Genomic DNA, 23,435 nt, shown 5'->3' with positions numbered 1-23,435 from the left:
CATTTCATTTCTCACTGATGTAGAGACTTGAGGGGCCTAGACTCGAGGCACCAAATGGGATGGTTTTGCTTAACTGCCTCTTACTGAAAAACTCAGACTTAGGGAAATGTATTGGAGAACTGTGTCCTGTCTCCTGTAAGTTGTGTCCTCCATCCTCTGCAGCGGGGATGGAGTTTGTGTGTGAGTTGGGCTGTGGTTCCTAGGGTAGAACAAATCTCTGTGGGTATGGGTTAGAGTCCTCCTAAATGGAGATTTTTTTTTTTTACAGTAGGGATTAAAGAAAGCTCCTTCACAGAGTAGTAACAGAGAAGTAAATTTAAATACAACCAGATACTGCTCTGTGTCCACGAAGGGAACCCCCAGTCCCCATGAAATGTTTGTTTTGTTCTTTTCCTTTGACTCTAGAAATAGTCATATTTAAGCATCTGGTTTTAGTTTTTCTCTTGGGTAGTAAAATTTATTTTGTTACCTATAAACCCTCAATAAAGTTCTAAAGGTAAGGTCATATGTCGATAGTGTGGTTTTGGGTATTGTAAGGGGAACACCCTTTCTGTCAGAGAGCATCATCTTACTAAGGAATTATGGGAAAGTGAGCAGAGGCTCAAGGCCGAGCAAAGAGGGGAAGAGCTCTTTGGAAAAATGGCTGCAATCTATACTGATTCAGGAGTCAACTTAATATAATCCTCCTCCGCCTCCCAAATATATAAGAGGAAGATTACAAAAAGGGAAGAAAACTTTTAAGAAATGATCCTAGCTTATTTTCAGCCAAGCATCTTATTGTTTAAATAAACATTAAAAATATTTAAACAAAGAAACTCTGACTTTGATCACAAATGCTTTGTTTATCAATCACCCAGCATTTCAGTCCATTCTTAGGCCACAATAAGGAACCAAGTTTAATTTCAATAATACTAAAAGAGTGGTCTGATGAGAAGTATGCGCAGCATACGAAAAAGGTGAATTACCGTACTCAGCTAATAAGATAATAGTAGGGTTGAATCCACGGTGAAGCAACAATCTCCCTTTTCATTTTATGATGTGCTTCTGAAACATCACCTTGGAAAACTCATATTAAAATAACAACAACAACAAAATAAATAAATAAAATAACAAAAACTATGGTTATACAATGGAACTACCTTGAAGTTTTAATGCCTAACAGGTTTTGATTTTAAATGATTTCACTGGAGGGTAGTACTGGTGGTATGCAACAGGTTCCACAGAGAACAAAAATTGAAAACCCCACATATCACACTCTAGGTCAGCAGTTTTCAAACTTCTTGGTCTTAGGACTCTTTCACAAACTTAAAAATTAAGAACTCTAAAGAACTTTTTAAAAAGTGGGTTATATCTATAAATATTTATAGTAATAAAAATTAAAGTGGAGAAATGAAAATGTTTATTAATTTATTAAAAATAACAATCCCACGTTAATGCATTTTTATGAACAGTTATATTTTCAAAAACAAAAAAGTGAGAGAGGTGGCATTGTTTTAGATTTTTGCAAATCTGTTTAATGCCTGGCTTAATGGAAGACAGCTGAATTCTCATGTGCTCTCAATCTACTGTGCTAACTATATTGTTTTGATTGAAGTACATTAAAATAACCTGGCTTGGGCTTCCCTGGTGGCGCAGTGGTTGAGAATCTGCCTGCCAATGCAGGGGACACGGGTTCGAGCCCTGGTCTGGGAAGATCCCACATGCCGCGGAGCAACTGGGCCCGTGAGCCACAACTACTGAGCCTGCGCGTCTGGAGCCTGTGCTCCGCAACAAGAGAGGCTGAGATAGTGAGAGGCCCGCGCACCGCGATGAAGAGTGGCCCCTGCTCGCCACAACTAGAGAAAGCCCTCGCACAGAAACGAAGACCCAACACAGCAAAAAATAAATAAATAAATAAATAAATTTATAAAGGTCCTACCAAAATTCTAAAAAAAAAAAAAAAAAAAATAACCTGGCTTCACTCAGATGTAGAGCTGGAAAAGGGAGGAATATTTTAGTAACTTTTTCAGATAATTATAGATATTCTTCACAAGTGGTAGTATCTTAAAAGTTACTTGCATGTAGAGTCTGAAACTGTATCAGTGAACTTTTTGTATTCTGTTATATGCAAATCTATTGGTCTAAGTTGTACTTTGAATGGATGTTTCACTCATGCATGATCTTGTAACACATCACGCATTGTACCTCTGAAAATACTGGCTCTTAATTATGCAAAGATTCAATATGTTGACATTTTTTATTATACAAACTCCACTTGTTACTAAATTTTCTCTGTAGAAAAGTCTCAAGAATTGGTAAGTTGTCAAGTTCATAGGGGTAGATATGTTTTCTAAAATTCTTAATTTTTATTTGAAAGCTTTAATTTTATCATTGACAACAAATACTGCCAGTGGTTTTCTTTTAAAGGAGAGGCTGACTTCATTTTCAAAGAAAGCATCTGTCAAATACCCAAATCTGAAGGATCAAAGTTTGTCACTTGTTCTTTCAAGCAAAAATGCCATTCTGTGAAAAAAGCAGCTAGTTAAAATACATGCACTCAATGGCTGACCTTTAAAAAAATTAATGCTTACAATTTCATCAAGGACCTTCTTAAGCGAAGCAATTTTTTTCTACTGCTAGTGCATGGCCGTGAAGAATAATGACTACTAGAGTTTGGTGCCACTTGCCATTGATTTGTGCTAAGGCCCCAGAAGTTTTACTTACTATTGATTTGACACCATCACTGCAAATTCCAGCAGTAAAAAAGCAAATAATGGTATTATTATAAAGAGCTTTGATTTTGCATACACCCCCTGGAGTCCTGGGGATCCCCAGAAGGCCATGAACCACACTTTGTGAACTGCTATGTATTAGAATAAATGCAGAATATAAAAACGATTAAAAGACACAATCCCTATTCTCAAGTTCATCTTGTAATAGAGGAAACCGACTGGAGACGACTGCAACACAGCTTTAGTGATAGAAGAAATGGCAGCCGTGTGGAGGACAGATCAAAGGCAAGCACGGAAGCAGAGACCAGGTAGCACACTACTGCAGTAGTGCAGACAAGCAGTGATGAGGGCCTGACCTAAGGCAGGTGGTGGAATTACAGGACTCGGTGTCTGATTCGATGTGAGGCACAGCGGAGAAGGGCAGTTTGGTGGACAGCGGTGCCCTTCCTACAGAGGCATTACAGGAGAAGGTTGGCAGCGAGGTGGGCGGAGACTTATTATGAGTTTAGTTTTGCATTAACTATGAGATGAGCATCAGCTCTCTAGGCAGAGGTGTCAGGACAAGCAATTGGCTATTAACTGCTCCTTCCCCGAGGGCCTCGCAGTTCTCATTCCCTTCTGTATCCTCAATGCCTAGCACAGTACCCAGCTCTTAAGGTCGATTGAATAAAGAAATGAATCTGGTTAGGGGCTCGTGACAGTCAGCTAACAGGAGGGTTCAATTTGGCAGTCATTTCATATACACGTTTCTTTGAAACCACCGGAGTGGATGAGGTCAGGTTGACTGTAGCAGGAGGACTGAACTCCCGCTTCAAAATCTTTCTGGTCCTAAACGGTCAGAACAAGGGGCGTTCTTGGGAAATGTTGCCTCCAGTAGGTCACGACGGCCTATAACATACACATTTAGCTTGTAAAACCTGTTTCTGGAGAAGGCAGAACACCCAACAACCAAGACTTGTCAACTTTATGTCCGCACTTCAATACCTGTCAGACTGGTTTTACGTGGGGTGAGATGGGACTGACCTCGGCGTCCCAACTTTCTGTGGATAGACGGCGTCTTTCGCAATCTCCCTTTTCGCGAATATTTGTAACTGTCTCTCCGAATGGCCAGGACGCGGCCCTCAAACAGGTTCAGACGCCGTGCGTTCGCGCGCCCAGGCAGGGGGCGGCGCTCCATCCACCCGCCCCGCTGACGCGGTATAAGCCGAGATCACCTCAGCCGCACGCGGTGCAATCACAAAGCGCGCGCCGCCGCTACACTCGTTCAGAGATCCTTCCGCCCGTCCCATCGCGGCGCCGTGTCCTGGCGCCCCGCACCCAGGACACACATGCTCCGGTGGCCCGCGATTCTTAGAGGGTGATCTCCTTTTAAGCCTACGTACTCTTCTGTCTCTGTACCACCCGTGCCTTAGGTGCCGCCTTCTTCTTCAGGTCCTCTCTCCTGGCTTAAGGAGACCTCGGCGTTGTGGAGGTCCTTTTTAAGGGGCGCGGCCAGATCCAGGCCCCGCCCCGTTCTGTGACGCACAGGGTGGTGCGCAAGGGAGCCGGGAGTAGGGGGGTGAGGTTGGATTTAGTAGGGGACCTGCGGGCCGGGGCCGTCGCCCGACACCTGTGCCGGCTTTTCTCCCTCCGTCGATTCGGAGGAGCCGGGGCGACCTCGGCCTCCAGCGTCTCCGGTGAACTGACGTGGGGGTGGCGGCCGGGATGGTGATGCTGGGCTTACTGCAAGCGGGCAGGTCGGTGCTGGGGCAGGCTATGGAGCAAGTAACAGGCGGCAACCTCCTATCCATGCTACTCATTGCCTGCGCCTTCACGCTCAGCCTGGTCTACCTGCTCCGCCTCGCCGTCGGCCACCTGGCCACACTGCCGGCTGGGGCGGTACGTGCACCCCCAGGGGTTCTGGAGGAGGACGCTGCGACTAGGGCGACCGAAGGGCTAGCGGGGGGCTGGGACCGCGGTGGTGCTGGGCTGGGCAGTGGCGGCGGGCGGGCTGGGGGTGGGGTGGGGGTGGGGGAGGGTGGCAGCGGCACTGATGCTGGTGGCGCTGGCGGTCGCGACTGCCTTGACCTTGCTGGGCTTGCTGCTGGGCACCCCGATGTCGGTCGCGTTTTTGGTGGTGGCCGCGTGTCTGGTCCTGGCTGGGGTCGTGCTTGCCTCGATTGTGGTCGTAGTGCTGGCAGTGTTGGCCAAGGCACTGGTGGCCCTAATGGCCACGGCCGAATCCGGTGGCTGTGGCCCTGGCTGTGGCGCTGAGCGTCCGGTTGGCCTTGCTGGCCGCCGCAGGGGGTGTTTCGGGCCTGGTGGGGGCCCTGGTGGTGATGGTTTTGGCAGCTTCGGCCCTGCTGGCCGTCATCCTGGTGGCTACCCTTGTGTGGTTCAGTGTCCTGTGGGCTGTGTCATTACCCCTAATGGCGATTTACATCAGTATGAAAGGAGATACGTTCAGTTTGGTAGAGTGAGAGTAACTGGAGTGTTGTAGGGACCTTCCTATGATGCTAATAAAATACCAGATCCTCTAACTTAGTGGCTTTACTGACCACTAGCTTCGTGCTTCTCTAATATATTTGATGGAAGCATCCTTAGCCAGACAAACCAAGTGGCTTTTTTTTTTTTAAAGGTACATTTATTCTCCAGTCTTTTTCTTTATTTATATTTACTTTTGGCTGTGTTGGGTCTTTGTTTCTGTGCGAGGGCTTTCTCCAGTTGCGGCGAGGGGGGGCCCCACTCTTCATCGCGGTGCGCGGGCCTCACTGTCGTGGCCTTTCCCATTGCGGAGCACAGGCTCCAGACGCGCAGGCTCAGTAGTTGTGGCTCACGGGCTTAGTTGCTCCGCGGCACGTGGGATCTTCCTGGACCAGGGCTCGAACCCGTGTCCCCTGCATTGGCAGGCAGATTTTTAACCACTGTGCCACCAGGGAAGACCCCAAGTAGCTTTTAAAACGACCCTTTTACTGACAATGGAATATACAAACTATTGACCAAGTAGTTTTAAAAATTATTATTATTTTTAAAGGTTGTAAGTTTCATTTTTTTTTTTAATTATTAGCACCTTTTAAAAAAATTATTTATTTATTTATTTTTTTTGGCTGTGTTGGGTCTTCGTTTCTGTGCGAGGGCTTCCTCTAGTTGTGGCAAGCGGGGGCCACTCTTCATCGCGGGGCGCGGGCCTCTCATTATTGCGGCCTCTCTTGTTGCGGAGCACAGGCTCCAGACGCGCAGGCTCAGTAGTTGTGGCTCACGGGCCTAGTTGCTCCACGGCATGTGGGATCTTCCCAGACCAGGGCTCGAACCCGTGTCCCCTGCATTAGCAGGCAGATTCTCAACCACTGCGCCACCAGGGAAGCCCTAAAAATTATTTTTGTTTGAACCATAACAGGCATGAGGCAGTGGTTTTTTTTTCCTACATGTGGTATTTTTGAGGACGTGGTATTTCTGAGGACCTGGTATTTGTCTTTGGAAAGACAAAGGTAACTTTAGCGTTTTAAGATTGTTGCTACTATTGTCCAAAGAGTGAGTTTGTAGAGCTCCTTACTATTTGAGACCACGAAAGATATGAGGAGTATTATCCTTTTTTATCATTCCACGTTTGATTTCCAGGAGGCTTGATGTTGTAATCTGCAGGTCTCATTTTGGGGCATCTGAAGTACCTTTTATAGTGTGTGCTAAAATGTTCCTGCTAGAACTGATCTACTCTCTGTGTGGAATCAATGGATCTAGATCATTTGTTGAGAGAAGCATGAAATGTGTTCTGTTTACTGATCAGTGTAGCTTCTTAAACATTTCCCTTCTTTCCCTCACGTTACTTTGTCTTTTTCCCTACCTTCTTTAGTCAAGATTTTGGGACTAAAATTGTGAGTGGTAGTAGAAATAAGTGGTGAAGAAACCATAGTTTGACTTTTCTGGGTTTTTCTACTAATGATCAGGATAGTTGCCTAGAGCCACTAATAATAGTGGGCATATTCTAAGAAAGTGTTCAGCATTTATAATTGCAACGCCTTGGTGTTTGTCTAGTCGTTTATCTTATACTAGGTTTTGAGTTTCTGTTCTTTTTACTATGGCTATTCTCCTAAGGTATTTGCAGTTTGTTTGTTGTTAAGTTACTTTTGGTGCTTCATCTTTTGGTAACTTTTTAATATTAAGGACAAGTTTCTTTTTTTTTTTTTTAGTCATGAAACTAAACAATGTTTTGTAATAGGAAATGTAAACTGGAAGGTTTTGTTTTGTTTTGTTTTCTCTTGTAGAAAAGTCCACCCTACATTTTCTCTCCAGTTCCATTCCTTGGACATGCTATAGCATTTGGGAAAAGTCCAGTTGAATTCCTAGAAAATGCATACGAGAAGGTAAGTCTTCCAAATCATTAGAGGAAAAGAAATGAGTGCTTTTCCAATTTTCTTTTAAACGGCAGAACATTAAAAAAAACGTGTAATCTTACGCTTATTCCCAGTATTGGAAACTGATAAAATTGGAGCTGCTCTGGTTTAAGAGCTGGAGGGGCCTTGGAGACCCTTTTATGTTCTTCCATATCCTGGGATGATCTCTGAGGAAATCTAGTTCTGGCAACTATGGTTTAAAAACCACTGGCCTCAATTTTGTATTCACTGATCATAGTTAAAATTGATACTGATTGACCCTTCTTTTTCTTAACCATGCGTCTGTGGAATTTTCTAACCTGCTCTACATGTCTTCTGTGACTTCACTTCCACTTGGGTGACCCACACAGCACTGTGGCCCCTTAAACCTTTGCCCCTCTCCTCCCCGATGAGCTTTCTCGTACCAGTTCAGCCATTTGCTCCACAGTGCCGCTTTGGACTTGTTGTCACTCTTACCTGTTTTACCTCCACAGTATTAATTTAGACACCCTATTCTCAGACCACAACTACTTCTCCTGGTTAGCCTGTCCAACTCCTTCCATTATAACCATTCTTTGACCTCATTAGATGGTCCAGTCCACTGTTCCACTTACTTTCTCCTGCTCCAGCAGCCTTCTTTATGTTCCTTCTTTTTACACTTTGGGACCATGGTTTATCATTTCAGTTACACTCTCGCCAGTACCTTAAATTTCCTTGCCCCTGGCTGTTCGTTGTGCTTTACCTGGTAAAAATCCAACCTTGGAGGGAGCCTAATAGTCATTTTTCCTTCCTTGTACCAGATTAGGTCCTTCTAATTTCGTGATTGCCTACCTTGAATGAACTTTGAACACTGCTCAGCAGTCCTATTATCTTTCTGTGGTTGGCTTACTTTCCCACTCAGCACAATGACTATTCAAACCTTCACTTTTTGAAACTTCTAAATCTTCCTACCTCTCTCTATTAAAGCAGATGACTTTGTCTCCTCTGTAAAGAGAGATTAAAAACCATCCAGTGGGAACTCCCTCATGTTCCCAATTTCAAACATACAAATCTACTTATAGCAATATATATATAAAATAGTATTCTCTTTTCTTCCAATTACATTAATAATTCTAAAACACTTAACTTTGTGTAGTACTTAGTGCTTTATATATATTATCTCACTGAAGCTCCACAAAAATACTTTCAGGTATATCCATTTTATAGATGACAAAACTGAGAAACCGGTTATTTAATTTGTTCTTGGGCTCACTGCTAGCTAGTGACCAAGCCAGGATTAATACATGGTCTGATATCCAAGTCTGTGCTTTTAATGATGATGTTGATACTACTACTAATAATAGAAACCACTTACATTATATTTACAATGGCCAATGCACTGTTTTCTTTTATGTATATATAATATATGATGACATGAGATATATATATATGTATATATCTGGTACATATAGCAAAAAAATATATATATATACTTAATCTTGACAACAGTTCTGTGAAGTAGGCATTATTATTATTATTCCCATTTTATAGGTGAGGGAAACTGAAGCACAGCAATGTTAATTTGTCTGACTGTAGGACCAAGGTCACAGCTAATATGTGGAGGAGCTGGGATTTGAACCTAGGCAGTCTGACTCCAGAATCTTGTGCTCTAGCCCACTATATGCTGTCACCTTGATTTTATTACACTATTTTGCCTTCTATAGGAGATTAAACTCTCCATCCCTCTTTTGTCACAGGAACCTTCTTCTATTATTTCTTCTCTCTATAGTTGACTTCTCTCTCAACTAGATCTTTCCCATTTTCTCTGGAAAGTTCTCAAAGGTCACCCATTTAAAAAGACCAAAGCTTCTCTTAGCCACTCAGTCTCCTCTCATGTCCCTCCCCCTGCAGCGAGTTGTCTGTACTTAGTCCCTATTTCCACACGTCCTACTTACTTACTTTTTAGTCCACTCTAGTCTGTCTTTTAGCCCCTTCACTAATGAGCTCCATGTCCTAATCCAATGAACTTGACTTCTCAGCTCTATTTGTCAGGGATGACCACTCCCTCCTTAAATGTGGCTTCTCTCATTTTTTCTTCTACTTCTATGACTACTTCTTCTCTAACTCATTTGTGGGCTCATGCCTGGCCATTTACTGTTGGGGTTCACTGAGGTTTGGTCCTTGGCCTTTATTCTTTCCTAGATGATCTTGTCTCTACCTGCAGCTTCAGTTATTAGCCAGATATAGATAACACCCAAATTAATGTCTCTGGTTCAGGTCTCTTCTCTGATCTTCAGACCTGGATATCCAACTTCCACATGATTCTTTCTTAGTTGACCAAAGGCACCTGAAATCCAGCATTCTTAAAGTCTGACCCTTGATCTTTCTCTCTCCAATCCTGGTTGTCCTGTTTGCTTCTCTCACCATTGTTCTCCCAGTTTTGCAATGTACCAGAGGCCTAGGAGTCATTCTTGATACTTCTCCATCCATCAATCCATTGCCAAGTCTGCAGATTCTCTCTTCAAAATAATTCTGTATCCATCTGCTTCTGATCTCCACTGCTCCTCCATTACCTTGTCCCAGGTATTCATCATCAGGTTCCTGTAATAGGCTCACTGGTCCTCTGGCTTTCCTTTAGCTCCTGTCCCTCTCTCCTCTCCATACAGGAGCCAGAGGGATCTTTCTTGTAAAATATGCACAGATTAGTCTCTTTCCCATGCAGTTTAAAATCTTCCATCACATTTCATTGCTTGCAAGGATAAAACTTCCTGAATATGGCTTACGAGGCTCTGTATGGTCTCGGCCCTACCAGACTCTGCCCTCATCTCATCCTTTCCCTCTCTTTCTCTCACCTTTAGGACCTTTGTGCATGCTCAGCCATCAGGCTAACTGCTACCATCCTTCAGGTCTCAGCTCAGGTGTCTTTTTCTCTTTTTAGTCTTCCTTTGATCATTCTCTCATCGCAGAGTTGCTTTCTGTTGTGTAGTACTTCTCACATTTGCAGTTTTACATTTGTTAATGTGATTATTTGATCAAGTTGTATCTTTTTCAATAGACTAAGTTTCATGAGTCACAGACAGTATTTTTGTTCATGATTGTATCCCCAGTGCCTACAGTCTGCAATAGTAATCAGAAAACTGCAAAGCGAAGCATTTAACACATAACTTGATTAACAAAAAATTAAAAATGAAATCATTCAGTGTTGGTGAGATAGTGGTAACACTGATAACTAAATAAACTTCTGGTGTCTTCATATAGCAAGTACTGTAGGAAAGGTCATATCCTTTGGCTACTCCTGTAAATTTATCTTTAACCAAAGGGGAAAAAGTCTATATTTTCAGAGATATTATATAATTATCTATAGTAAGTAAAAAATGGACAGATCAACAATAGTGAAAGAACAGTTAACATATGATGTCTCTGTAAAAGATAGAAAATATTTTCAACATAAATAGTGAAAAAAGAGTAGAAAGTTTTATTTATATTTTATTTGCAACTGAATGAATATAATTTGGACAGAGACTGGGGGAAGAATTGTATTAAGGTTTATGAATGTTTTAATTTTCAGCAATGTATTATTTTGTTATTTGAGACTGCGGATTTTTTGGTAACATCACTATGGGTACTTTTCTCACTTTAGTATGGACCTGTATTTAGTTTTACCATGGTGGGCAAGACGTTTACCTACCTTCTGGGGAGTGACGCTGCTGCACTGCTTTTTAATAGTAAAAATGAAGACTTGAATGCAGAAGATGTCTACAGTCGTCTGACAACACCTGTGTTTGGGAAGGGAGTTGCCTATGATGTGCCTAATCCAGTAGGTGACACTGTTATCTTGAAGAAAGACAAATCTGTACTATAATATTTATAGCTAGTAGTGTAAATTATATATCTAAAGTAGAGAAGCAATTTATTCTTTGACTCAAAAATCTGAAGAATCATGAGACAGTTAAAAGAAGGAAAACCATGGGTAGCTGATGAAGAATGGGTATTTTGTCTTATAGTTGCTGGCATGGACTTAGCAATTTTAAAGGGCTTCCTGTACAAAGAAATAGAATCAATGAGAACTTAGCGTATTAGGATTTGATTTGAGCGAGTAAGAAGAAAAATCCCATTATTTCATCAGGAGGGCCTCCTACCTTCCTACTCCCACCTGAAATTTTAGCATAAGAGCTCTTTTGAGCTAGAGATTGTTGGCTTTAGAAGTTTGTGTGATTTCTTTCCTCCCCCAGAGTCAAATATTAAAGTGCTGCAATTTGATGTAAAATGCAAATCAGATAATTAGCCCAATTACTTGGTGTGGGCTCTGCCCGGGAACGTACCATGCATTACCCAATACCCTAGTATAGCAGGTAAGAATTGGCATTGAGTGTTGCTTCTGGGGATTGAGGAAGTGTGGGCGAATGAATAGCTCTCCTCAAGACCAAAAGCAAGAGCCTTGGGCAATCTCTCTGGTTGGATGTATCTATTCATTTTCCACACAGCTAATCAGATTCTTAAAATAGAACTGCCCCAAAGGGCTAAAACCATTCTTTGTCTTAGTGTGAATTTATTCTGACTGTATTACATTCTAATTAAACTTTTGAAAGGTAGCGTAAGTGAGGAATGGTATTTGGGAATAGATGGGAGAATATGTGAAGGAGGATAAAAATATTAGCAAAGCATAATGGACTTTTGGGAGATTGTGTTGGCATCTGGGTTGGGTTGGAAGACTAGAATATAACAGAATAGGACTAGTGAGCCGTGGAGTCAGGAGTGGGGAAAGCGTGTATGTATAGAAAGGAAGGCAGGAAGTGGGATTCCTAATTTATCATTTGTTTTGGGCCTGCGTAGCAAGTGTCTTCTACGTGTTACTTCAGATATATGCATAGATGCTTTAAATTTCCCATATCTGGTGTGTAGTTAAGAAAATTATTTTTATTTTCAATTCTTCAGAAGATTGTTTTCTTTGAGTGTTAAAGAGTTATAATAACCCAAATGAATCTTATGATAAAACAAAATTGTGTTTTAATTCTTATATACCCTTAATATTTTGAAGGTTTTCTTGGAACAGAAGAAAATGTTAAAAAGTGGTCTTAACATAGCCCACTTTAGACAGCATGTTTCTATAATTGAAAAAGAAACAAAGGAGTACTTTCAAAGTTGGGGAGAAAGTGGAGAAAAAAGTAAGTAAAATGTTTTGGTTTTGCATTTGTCCTAATATGTCTACTTTTCTGTGACTAGAAATCTTAAGAGTGTGTGTGTGTGTGTGTGTGTGTGTGTGTGTAAAAAGCAAACTACACCATATGTAAAACCATCTTAGATTTAATGAAATGAACATGTTATGATTACCGTGGAGTTAAAAGACCCGAGAGGAAGTGATTACAGTAAGTCCCCTACATACGAACCTTCAAGTTGTGAACTTTCAAAGATGCGATTGTGCGCCGTATGCCAGCTGTTGTACTGTACTACTATACTTTTCAAGGTACGCTACTGTAAGATTAAAAATGTTTTCTTTATTTTTTGTGTTTGTTTTTTATGTATAATTTGTGTTAAAAGTATTATAAACCTATTACAGTACAGTACTATATAGCGGATTGTGTTAGTTGGGTACCTAGGCTAATTTTGTTGGACTTACGAACAAATTGGACTAACGAATACACCCTCGGAACAGAAGTTGTTCGTATGTAGGGGACTTACTGTATTGCTGCTCATTTAGCAAAACCTTAAAATGGGTTAATTAATGTGTGTATTATTTAGCTCATTTATGTGAATAATATAAAAATGATTCATAATTGAATTTTGAAATAAACTGAATGTAAAACTTACATTCAAGGTCATTTTAAGATAATAAATAAAATAAAAAATTTTGAACTCCCAATGGGCAAGTAGAAGTCTAAATGACTTAATTATATATGTATTACATTATTTTTCTCATATTGTATGGGAATGACTTATTCCAAGAAAAAAGTAAATTTAAATACATAAGCTTACTGCACCACCCAAAGTGTGATTTTAGCTGTTCCCAATAGAAATCTTTAAAAAATGTATGCTTCCTCACATTATATAGGGAGTATATTGAATGTAACTTAAAATTCTTTGGATTCTCTGAATCCAGTTTTTATATTGGACTGCAGTGTCGCCTTCAGAGACAATTGTCATACTCACAGCAGGAAGCAACATCTGCCTACAGGGCAGTAAGACCTCTGTGTAGGTCACCACATTCTGGGTCTGGTCTTCAGCTTCTATAAAAGGTCCAGAACCTGGTTTTATTTAATATACCTAAAGTTCATGGGACATATTTCCTATTCTATAAGAAGCTGCTGCATGAACTAGAATGCCAACTGAATAAATACAAGTGAGATATAATTATGGCACCAAGAACCCCAGAATATTTGCTGAACTTCTCTTTTTTGGCAATCTAATTGGAAAGCCAAATGATAACTGGAAGTTCGTTTGGTGAACATGGAATTAAAGAACAGGATATTGATTGGGTAATTGTTATGACTTTTAAAGTGTCACCCAGATGTGCTTGCCTGATGCATCTGTCTCTAATGTTTGGATATACAAGTTGGTGGTTACAGTTTTCTTTTATGTATGGTCAAGACTTCAGTTGTTTTCTGACCTTTGAGTTCCCACTTTTCAGTTTTTTTCCCACTTTTGACCTGGGGAATAATCCATTCTTCAGTCTTTGGACTGCTATTCCTTGGAAAGCACCTTATTATTGTCCCCATATGCACTAAATAACCTTTTTACTGCCTTTATTATACTGTGATCTGGAACTCAGATAACCACATTCATTTTTATCTTCATTTTTTCTTTTCAAGATGAAGGGCTCATGTGTATGAGTGAGGTTTTAGATACCTTTGTGGCATCTATTTTGGCTGTCCAAAGAGGTGGGGTGCCTCCCATCATTTGGTTTCTTGCCTCTCTTTGTTGTAGCCACATATTTATAGGCTTTTTTTTTTTTTTTTTTTTTAGTTTATTTATTTATTTATTTATGGCTGTGTTGGGTCTTCGTTTCTGTGCGAGGGCTTTCTCTAGTTGCGGCAAGTGGGGGCCACTCTTCATCGCGGTGCGCGGGCCTCTCACTGTCGCGGCCTCTCTTGTTGCGGAGCACAGGCTCCAGACGCGCAGGCTCAGTAATTGTGGCTCACGGGCCTAGTTGCTCCACGGCATGTGGGATCTTCCCAGACCAGGGCTCGAACCCGTGTCCCCTGCATTGGCAGGCAGACTCTCAACCACTGCGCCACCAGGGAAGCCCCTATAGGCTTTTTCTGATGGTATGAATAGGATCTTGTTGGTTCCTGAGTTAAGTTTTTATTCTTATTTCCTTCACAGTACTTTTATATCTCTAAGAAAACAGAACATTTCAAAAGAATTTTTGGCAAAAGTAATGGGAATGATCTTTTTCCCTCTAGATTTGTTTGAAGCTCTTTCTGAGCTCATAATTTTAACAGCTAGCCATTGTTTACATGGAAAGGAAATCAGAAGTCAACTCAATGAGAAGGTGGCACAACTGTATGCAGATTTGGATGGAGGTTTTAGCCACGCAGCCTGGCTCTTGCCAGGCTGGCTCCCTTTGCCTAGTTTCAGGTATGGATAAAGAAACGATACTTGGTCATTTCACTGTAATTACTGTAGTGTTGGTTTGCTTTGTATTAACAAAGATAAAAATTAAATATAAAACCAACAAATTGGGGGAGATTATGAGCCTGCATTCTTCTGTAAGCATTCGATATTTCTTTACACAGTGAGCTTATTTAAGGTAAGTTTCAGTTAATTAGAAAGGTAATTTGTTGTCTATCTGTTCCAATATTTTAAAACCTACTTATCTCACATATTCCTTGTACTCAGGAGGGTTTCTCAACTCTACCTAAAAGTGATACAGCCCTTCTAAGCACTTGTTTGAAAGTATTTGACTAATTTGTAGTATATTGTGAAGTTTGATTTGAAGTATTAGTACCTTTCTTTAATTTTCTCTTTGTCTCCTTGACAGCTCTGTTATCTCCTTAAGAGTAGGGATCATCTATGATACAGAGAAACATTGCTCATAGGACCTGATGTGTAGCTTAGTGTCTTGCATATTAGTAGTATCTCTGTGCCTTTGTTGATTCATTTCTGTTCAGGTGAAAAATGGGGATTTATTCTAATGCTAAATCCTGTAGAAGAACCAGAGTGACTCTGTCTGCTTCAAGAATTCATTTGGTTAAAATTGGAATTTCATGTTAATGTAAAAGAGTATTCTGCTTTCTCTTAAACTGGAAAATGGTTATAAAGGAATAATCATTTGAGTCTTATTTTAGACCTTCAGTTAGAACACAGGTAGTGTGTTAAGAATCAGGGATATGTATGTTAAAACACATTTCCTGCCCTTAAGGACCTTAGAAATCCCTAACAATATAAGATTTTCATGGCTTCTTTTTTTTCTCTTGGTTCTGAGTTTTCTCAGTTTGATGCCTGAAAGTATTACCTTGTTTTTTAAAGTCATTTTCATGTTTGAATTACAGACGCAGGGACAGAGCTCATCGAGAGATCAAGAATATTTTCTATAAGGCAATCCAGAAACGCAGAGAATCAGGAGAAAAAATTGATGACATTCTCCAAACTTTACTAGATTCTACTTACAAGTAAGAGCTCTTCAGGTCACATATTAAACTGAAGCAGGAAAGTTTTTACACATTAAAACATAGTTAAATAATATGTACATTTAAAAAGTAATAATGCTGGCAAAATTAGTAGCTATGACCTTTGAATTTTTTAAATGGATGAGACATAAATTACTGGGATCCTGTGCCTTACTGGAATCCCAGTACTGTGCATGGTGAAAAGCTTGCTAGTAAGCCTCAATGAAGTCTTTTGTAACCAGTATCATATTTTCTATTGGTCTGCCTCTTTTCCCTAAAGGAAAAAAAAAAAAAATTCTGACTTGTGATGGGCAAATGCAAGAGAAAAATTAATTCATTTTGACCCTTTATATAGAGGTTGAGACATGAAATGTGTCTGCCAAATGTTAAATTTGTGTATGTGGTCCATTCTTTAGGGATGGGCATCCTTTGACAGATGATGAAGTAGCAGGCATGCTTATTGGACTGCTCTTGGCAGGGCAGCATACATCCTCAACTACCAGCGCCTGGATGGGCTTCTTTTTGGCCAGAGACAAAACACTTCAAGAAAAATGTTACTTAGAACAGAAAACAGTCTGTGGAGAGAATCTGCCTCCCTTAACTTATGACCAGGTTTGTTGGATTTTCAGTTTCATTGCTGCCTCTGACACTATGTGTGGCTAATTTTTAAAGGGGACAATTTGGGATTTTCTATATACTAGAGATTAAATTGATTAGATTCTTTATTTTTAAAAAATTCCCCATAGCCTTCCCTGAAATGTCCTAATGTTGGATCCAGTTTACTAGTATTCTTTTGAGGATTTTTGCATCTATATTCATAAAGGATAGTGGTCTGTAGTTTTATTGTTATGTCTTTGACGGGTTTTGGTATCAGAGTATTACTGGTCTCAGAGAATGAGTTTGGAAGCATTCCCTCCTCTTTTACTTTTTGGAAGACTTTGTGAAGGATTGGTGTTATTTCTTTCTTACATGTCTGGTAGAATTCACCAGTGAAGCCATCTACCTCTGTGCTTTCTTTGTGGAAAGTTTTTTGATTACCAGTTCAATGTCTTCACTTGTTACAGGTCTATTCATATGTTCTGTTTCTTTTTAAGTCAGTTTTGGCAGTTTGTGTCTTTTGAGGAATTTGTCTATTTCATCTAAGTTGCCTAATTTGTTGGCATACAATTGTTAAAGTATTCTCTTAGCATCCTTTTTATTTCTATTAGGTCAATAGTGATGTCTCTTCTTTCATTCCTGATTTTAGTAACTTTTAAAGTGTTCACATACTATAGTTCACATACTATAAAATCTACCCACTTAAAGTATATAATTCACTGGTTTTTAAAGTATATTCAGAATTGTGAAACCATCATCACAATTTCATTTTAGAGCATTTACATCACTTCCAAAAGAGAGCCGGTACCCATTAGCAGTCATGCTTCATTTCCCCTGCCCCTGGCAACCACTAATCTACTTTTTGTCTCTATGGATTTGCCTATTCTGGACATTTCATATGAATGGAATCATACAATATGTGGTCTTTTGTGACTGGCTTCTTTCACTTAGCATGTTTTCAAGGTTAATCCATGTTGTAGCATGTATCAGTTCTTCAGTCTGTTTTATTGCCAAGTAATATTCCATCGTATGGCTGTACCACATTTATTTATCTCTTCATCAGTTGATCGACATTTGGGTTGTTTCCACCCTCTGGCTACTGTGAATAACACTGCTCTAAACATTTGTGTATAGGTTTCGAAAAAGCTGACATTGATGATTTTTGCTAATGTTTTCATTTTTTAGATGAGTGAATTTTTGAAGGTCCTTACCATGCCATTCTTCAGAGTGATCTGTTATCTTGCCTTCTTTTTCTTTACTGACCAGGGACAGTAATAAAACAAGATATTCCCAGTTACCCTGAACTTGTTTGTATCCTGTTGAAGTATGTTAAATATTTGGAAAACTCGGGAAATTTTTTCTCTCTTTAGCTCAAGGATCTAAATTTTCTTGATCGCTGCATAAAAGAAACATTAAGACTTCGACCTCCTATAATGACCATGATGAGAATGGCCAAAACTCCTCAGGTGAGTCTCCTGGCTAGATCTTTTCCTCTGTGCCCCCAACTGTTATTTATAAAAAAGAAATATCATAATATCAAAGAGAATTTTTTAAATTAAAAAAGTAGAATAATCACTTCTACATAATTTTCAGTTTTACATATTTTAAATGTATAAATGTTTTTACATAGTTGCAGACAGTATACATGCTCATCTGTTCTCCCGACATTTTAATATAACAATTAGGGTTTTTTTAAATGGAAGTATATTTTTTTCTTGGTTTTTAAAATAACATATGTATTGTTGTAAAAAATTGTAACAGTGTGGAAGTGTGTAAATTGGATTGTGAAAGGTTCCTTGAAATCCCACCCCTATTGCCCAAGGCATTATCACTTTTTAAAATTTGTGTATATACTTCCAGCCCAATGTGTGTTATTTGGAAATCATCTTGAGTTAAAATAATTTTTAACTGGCCTATCATGTAGCCAGTTTAAAAATATATGTATATTTCATGTATATTAATGCTTTATTACTCAATGGTCTGATTATTTGTTAGAATATTTTTAAATTATCTAGTGAAATGTGTTGCTTTCATTTGTAGACTGTGGCAGGGTATACCATTCCTCCAGGACATCAGGTGTGTGTTTCTCCCACTGTCAACCAAAGACTTAAAGACTCATGGGTAGAACGTCTGGACTTTAATCCTGATCGCTACTTACAGGACAATCCAGCATCAGGAGAGAAGTTTGCTTATGTGCCATTTGGAGCTGGTAAGATGATTACATTTGACACTTGAAATGTTTGTTCTGATAACATATTTGTGCCTGTCAGAATAATCCATGTGAATTTTATTTACAAATATCTTTCCCTTTCCTCATAGGGACATTCCTGCAAACATCTGTAGGAGTGTAATCTTTTCAGGTTGGAAAAAATATTTCATTTGTACTAAAGGAAGTAGTTCTGTGAATCCTTGTAATGTTGTATCACCTTCTAACCCATCTAGTTTTATCAGTTCCGATCTTTATAGTCCACCCTGTTTTCCCTTATCACAGCATTTAAAGCTCTTTGTGAATTCTGTTTTAAAGAACCATTGGAGTTAGCACACCATTTGGGCAATTATTTCAGGCTAAGTATGATGAGACAATCGGCATTTCAGAAAAGAGCAATGGCACGGAAGCTTTTCTGGATTGTTAGTGAACTTTCTGGTTCTCTGCCTATATATCCTGATGATAAGATGGTCTTTAAATTTGGACAGGTTGTGCATAGGTATGCAAACCTCTGCATTTCAATTAAGATCCTAAAATAACACAGGCAGACTCGTTCCTCCAATAATTTCTCCATTCATTGGTACTTTGTACAGATTAAACTATATTCTATGAATTATTTGTTTTTCCAAAGAGATCATTTAAGTGACATGACATTTTTGTCATTGGTCACACCTTTTCCATACAAAAATGAAAGTATAAAGTCCTTTGGGAACTTCAGATCTTAATAACTATTTAGTAAAGAAATTCAATAACGGTATATGATATAAATATCAATAAAAGAGTCATAGATTGTTCAAGTAGTTGGAAGGGGCAATAGTTCTCCAGCCCAAATTCTGCCCCATTTCTAAACTGACAATTATCTGGCTTTTATCTGGGGTTAGTGCAGACCCCATTGGTTAACGGCTCAGTCCCAAAAGACTGTCCCTCACCACTTTAGATGCCAATTGTAAGTCCAGGTTGTCACCTGTTTTTCTGACCAACTGGCTATAAATTCGAGGTTCTCTAGATCCCTTCCTTGGGGTTCCATAATTTGTTAGAATGGCTTACAGAACTTAGAAAAGTTTATTTACTAGATTACTGGTTTACTATAAAAGTATACAACTCAGGAATAGCGTGATTGAAGAGAAGCATAGAGCAAAGTAGCAGGAAGGGGTACACGGCTGCCAAGCCCTCTGTGGGTATGCCACCCTCCCAGCACCTCCACATGTTTACTATCCTCGAAGCTCTCTGAACACTGTCCCCTGTCCTGTCCCTTCCCTGTACTTCTGTAGGGATTTTGTGGAGGCTTCATTACATAGGGCACGATTGATTAAATCACTGGTCATTGGTGATTAATTCAACCTCCAGACCCTCTCTCTTCTGGAAGTTGGGGGGGTATTGCTGAAAGTTCCAACCCTCTAATCACGTGATTGGTTCCCCTGGCAGTCTAGTCACCTCATTAGCAAACTCAAGTGTGGTTGAAAGGGGCTTGTTATGAATAACAAAAGGCTCTTTTCCTCTTTGACCTTTATTGCTCTTTTCACTTAAGAAATTCCACAGGTTTGAGGAGCTCTGTGCCAAGATGGAAGACTAAATAAATACGATTTCTTATTGCAAACCACATTATCACAGTTGCCATAACCTTAGTATTGAAGTCAGATTTGAAGTCAGTTTAAATCCTCCAACTTGGTTCGTCTCATTAAGGATCGCTTTGGATATCCCAGTCCTTTGCATTTCTGTATTCATTTTATAATCAGCTTGTCAGTTTTTACACGTATATGATATGACCTTTTAAATTTTGATGTGTTGCTATTTTTCAGTTTATTAAATTTCTTTTTCTTCCATTATCATTTGTAATGGCATTTAAAATTTTGATTGGAAGGTTCATATTAACTTTTGATTATGGCTCTCTTGGGACAGAAGTTAAGAATATTCTAGAATATTTCCAAACTAGATTATCATTGTATGTTTCAAACCTTACTTATTTTTAACCTAGATAGATGTTAGGTTTCAAAAAAACAATTGGAAAAATGATTGTGTAATTACCCATATGCTGTTTCCCCTAATAACAGACATTAAAAATCTCTTGGGATTTTTATTAGTTATTTACATTCTTGTGACAAGAATATGTCATCTTTTTACTATAATATCTGTATATCTGCTGTTCACCTTAACTGTATAAACAAATTTTATCACTCTAGGCTCAAAGACGTGAGAAAGAATTTCAACCGACTATTATCGAAACATTTTCTTTTACAGGGCGTCATCGTTGTATTGGGGAGAATTTTGCTTATGTTCAAATCAAGACAATTTGGTCCACTATGCTTCGTTTATATGAATTTGATCTCACTGATGGATATTTTCCCACTGTAAATTATACAACAATGATTCACACCCCTGAAAACCCAGTTATCCGATACAAACGAAGATCAAAATGAAAAAGACAGCAAGGAACTAAAATGTGAAACATCAGTGTAAACTGCAAAAGCATTGAAGAGAATGAAGTTTATGAAACAACTCCCAGTGTACTTTTTTTTGAGTGTGTAATTTTAAAAGACAGCCAGCTTAACTTACGGTTTTTATATTTTAACTGAATGGTTCTATCAAATCCAATGGCATTTCAGAAATTTCCTAATAGTTTTATGATGGATAAAGGAAAACTATAAATTTCTATATAGTTGGTTTCCTTTCCTTTAAGGAAATCAGGCTCATTAGTTTGGGGGGGATCTTTGGTAATTGGCAGATTCTAAGTAACACAATTTCCAGGTATTAATTTTAAGAGCATACATAGCTCTTGGCAAGTAAGTTCAGAGTATTCAACTCTTGTAATAGATCTGCAAGTATAAAAGTCCAGTGAAATACTTGGAAGCCTTAGATTATTCATTTGTTGGGCAATGTATGTATGTGTGAGGATGGGTGGGTAGGGAATAAACTCACCTTTAAAGCCTTGGATAAAAGAGAATCCTATTGTTTTGGTATGATGATATTTAGCAATGATGGAGCTATACTGTAGGAAAATATATTTGAAATAACTGGAAGTACTGTCTGTAGGAAATTGAGATCTATGACAATGACTAATTGTTTTTCCTAAAAAATAATTAATATGAAAGACTGCTTGTGTAACTTGATCTAATTACTAAATATTACATATTTATCTGTTTGATAAATTTGTATCTGGTTCCACATAGTTGCATCTGTGTGGAAGTCCAAAATAAAGTCCTTGAGGGATAAATTTTGTTCTTTGGCTCAAGGTGGTTCCTGCTTCCTCTCCAGAATCTAATTAGGGATGTTTGTTACTAGTTCTGTTAGTTTAGGTTAACAAGCTTTTTATTTTTTTCTTTTTAAATAGAAAATCTGAGATCGGGGAATCTGGCTTTAAGATAAGGGTAATACGAAGCAGGGGTCTTGGGAGCGTATCACTGGTCAAATTCTGTGAAGCCTGTGTTCAAGAATCAACTCAAATTGTAACTGGAGACGTAACTATATGATACCTGTAATTTGACCACGTACTTTGTTATTACTAGATGGGGTAAACATACTTTCCCTTATGTATATTACAGTTCTGTTTAAAAGGCTGGAGGACTCATGTTAAACTCTACTTGTGAAGCTAAAATCTGTGTTGTTGAGTTTTTCACATTAAAATTATCTTTGAGAGTACAGTCTGCATTCACAAATTGTAAAGTGTGTGGTTCAATGAGTATAATTTAGGAATCTAGGAACTTGGATGGGAAAGAAGTTCCATCTTTATTTGTACTTATTTCAAACTGTAATTTAATATTTTCTTTACTTATGAATTTAGTCAACAAACCATTACTAGTATTAGCAGTACTCATGATTTTGCAAACAGAAATCACAGATACTTTTCATATCCCGTTTTAGATGTTGCAGATCTCTTGAAATATCTTTAACTTTCATCACTACTTTGACATTATGGTATTATAGTTATTAGATCTGCTAGATCTTATTTCTTTACTCATCACAAAAATTTTTTAAAGAAGTTTGACTATTTCTATATAGTTGGTTTCCTTTGCAATCCTATTTATTTTATGTCTTTAAAAGCATTATTCTGAGAAGGGATCCATAGTTTCACAAGATTGCTAGAGAGGTTCATGGCACAAAAAAAAGTTAAAACTCTGGTAAGGCTGGTCCATGTTTAGTGAATAGTTTTAAGACTTAAAAAGATTTAGTTTTTAACCACAGACCAATTATTGAGAAGCATTAACAAGTCTGACTGCAGAGGCCTAATGTCATAAGGACGGTGATGGTCAAATGATGGGAGTGAAATAAGATTGATCAGAGCACTTGTTTATCTGCTCTCTTTTCCATTCTCTCTTAAGAGTAGAATTGCCTTGAATGGAAAGCTATGTTTAGCTAAAAAAGGTTTTACCCACAACCTCCCCTCTTCAACTAACTGTTTTAGAGTACATTTGTAACTTCTAGAACTCCTTATTGGAACCTAGCTGCTAATATGGAAAATTTAGGTAATTTGAAATTTCCAAGAGTGTAGATTGCCTGTTTGTGTTGGTGTAAATCATAGAATATCTAATGGTAAGATAAAACCCTCTGGAAATAAGTATCAAATACTACTCTTCTTGCTATTTTAGTGATGGCCATGTTATCAGTAGGACTCTAGTTAAGAAATAACATTGAGATCTATATTATCTCTGTGAAAGCATCTCACTCTGAATTTGGATTGGACTGCAGGAATACTGCTTAATTCTGCTGCATTGTGGTTAATAAAATTTAAGATTCTGTATTATCTTAATGGACATGGCTTTGTGAGGACACACCTTTGGATACAAGTAACCTTAAATATAAAAGGGCAAATATGGATTAATCATGAAAATACCCATTTGGCTTCTAAAAAACACTATATGTAGACTTAAAGTTGATAAAAAAGGCACATGGAAAAACTTCCTCAGTGTAGGGAAAGAAAAATCCCAATAGTAGCTAGTTCTAAAATTAGGACAACTTTCTGAATCTCTAAATGCTACATATTTGAGATATA

At 38.7% G+C, this 23,435-nt stretch overlaps 1 protein-coding gene across 1 annotated transcript; it reads left to right on the top strand.

Moving 5' to 3' along the window:
* The first annotated feature begins 4,256 nt into the window (after positions 1-4,256).
* LOC132371507 (lanosterol 14-alpha demethylase) lies at positions 4,257-22,097 on the top strand. Its single transcript, XM_059932771.1, has 10 exons — positions 4,257-4,589; positions 6,953-7,051; positions 10,680-10,856; positions 12,078-12,204; positions 14,440-14,614; positions 15,529-15,648; positions 16,062-16,257; positions 17,613-17,708; positions 18,283-18,451; positions 20,687-22,097. Exons 1-10 carry the CDS (start codon positions 4,416-4,418, stop codon positions 20,863-20,865), a joined length of 1,512 nt encoding a protein of 503 aa, XP_059788754.1. The 5' UTR covers positions 4,257-4,415; the 3' UTR covers positions 20,866-22,097.
* The last annotated feature ends 1,338 nt before the right edge of the window (positions 22,098-23,435 follow it).

This window comes from Balaenoptera ricei, chromosome 9, assembly GCF_028023285.1.
Source record: "Balaenoptera ricei isolate mBalRic1 chromosome 9, mBalRic1.hap2, whole genome shotgun sequence".
Taxonomy (NCBI): Eukaryota; Metazoa; Chordata; class Mammalia; order Artiodactyla; family Balaenopteridae; genus Balaenoptera; species Balaenoptera ricei.
Note: the sequence above shows the minus strand (reverse complement) of the source record. Positions and strands in the feature narration are given on the sequence as shown.

Bases quoted from the DNA above. Each gene is read 5' to 3' on its own strand.
- LOC132371507 (XM_059932771.1), top strand. From the start codon at position 4,416: ATGGTGATGCTGGGCTTACTGCAAGCGGGCAGGTCGGTGCTGGGGCAG. The intron at 7,052-10,679 runs GTAAGTCTTCCA...TTCTCACTTTAG, and splicing joins TAGAAAATGCATACGAGAAG to TATGGACCTGTATTTAGTTT. The intron at 17,709-18,282 runs GTGAGTCTCCTG...TTTCATTTGTAG, and splicing joins GAATGGCCAAAACTCCTCAG to ACTGTGGCAGGGTATACCAT.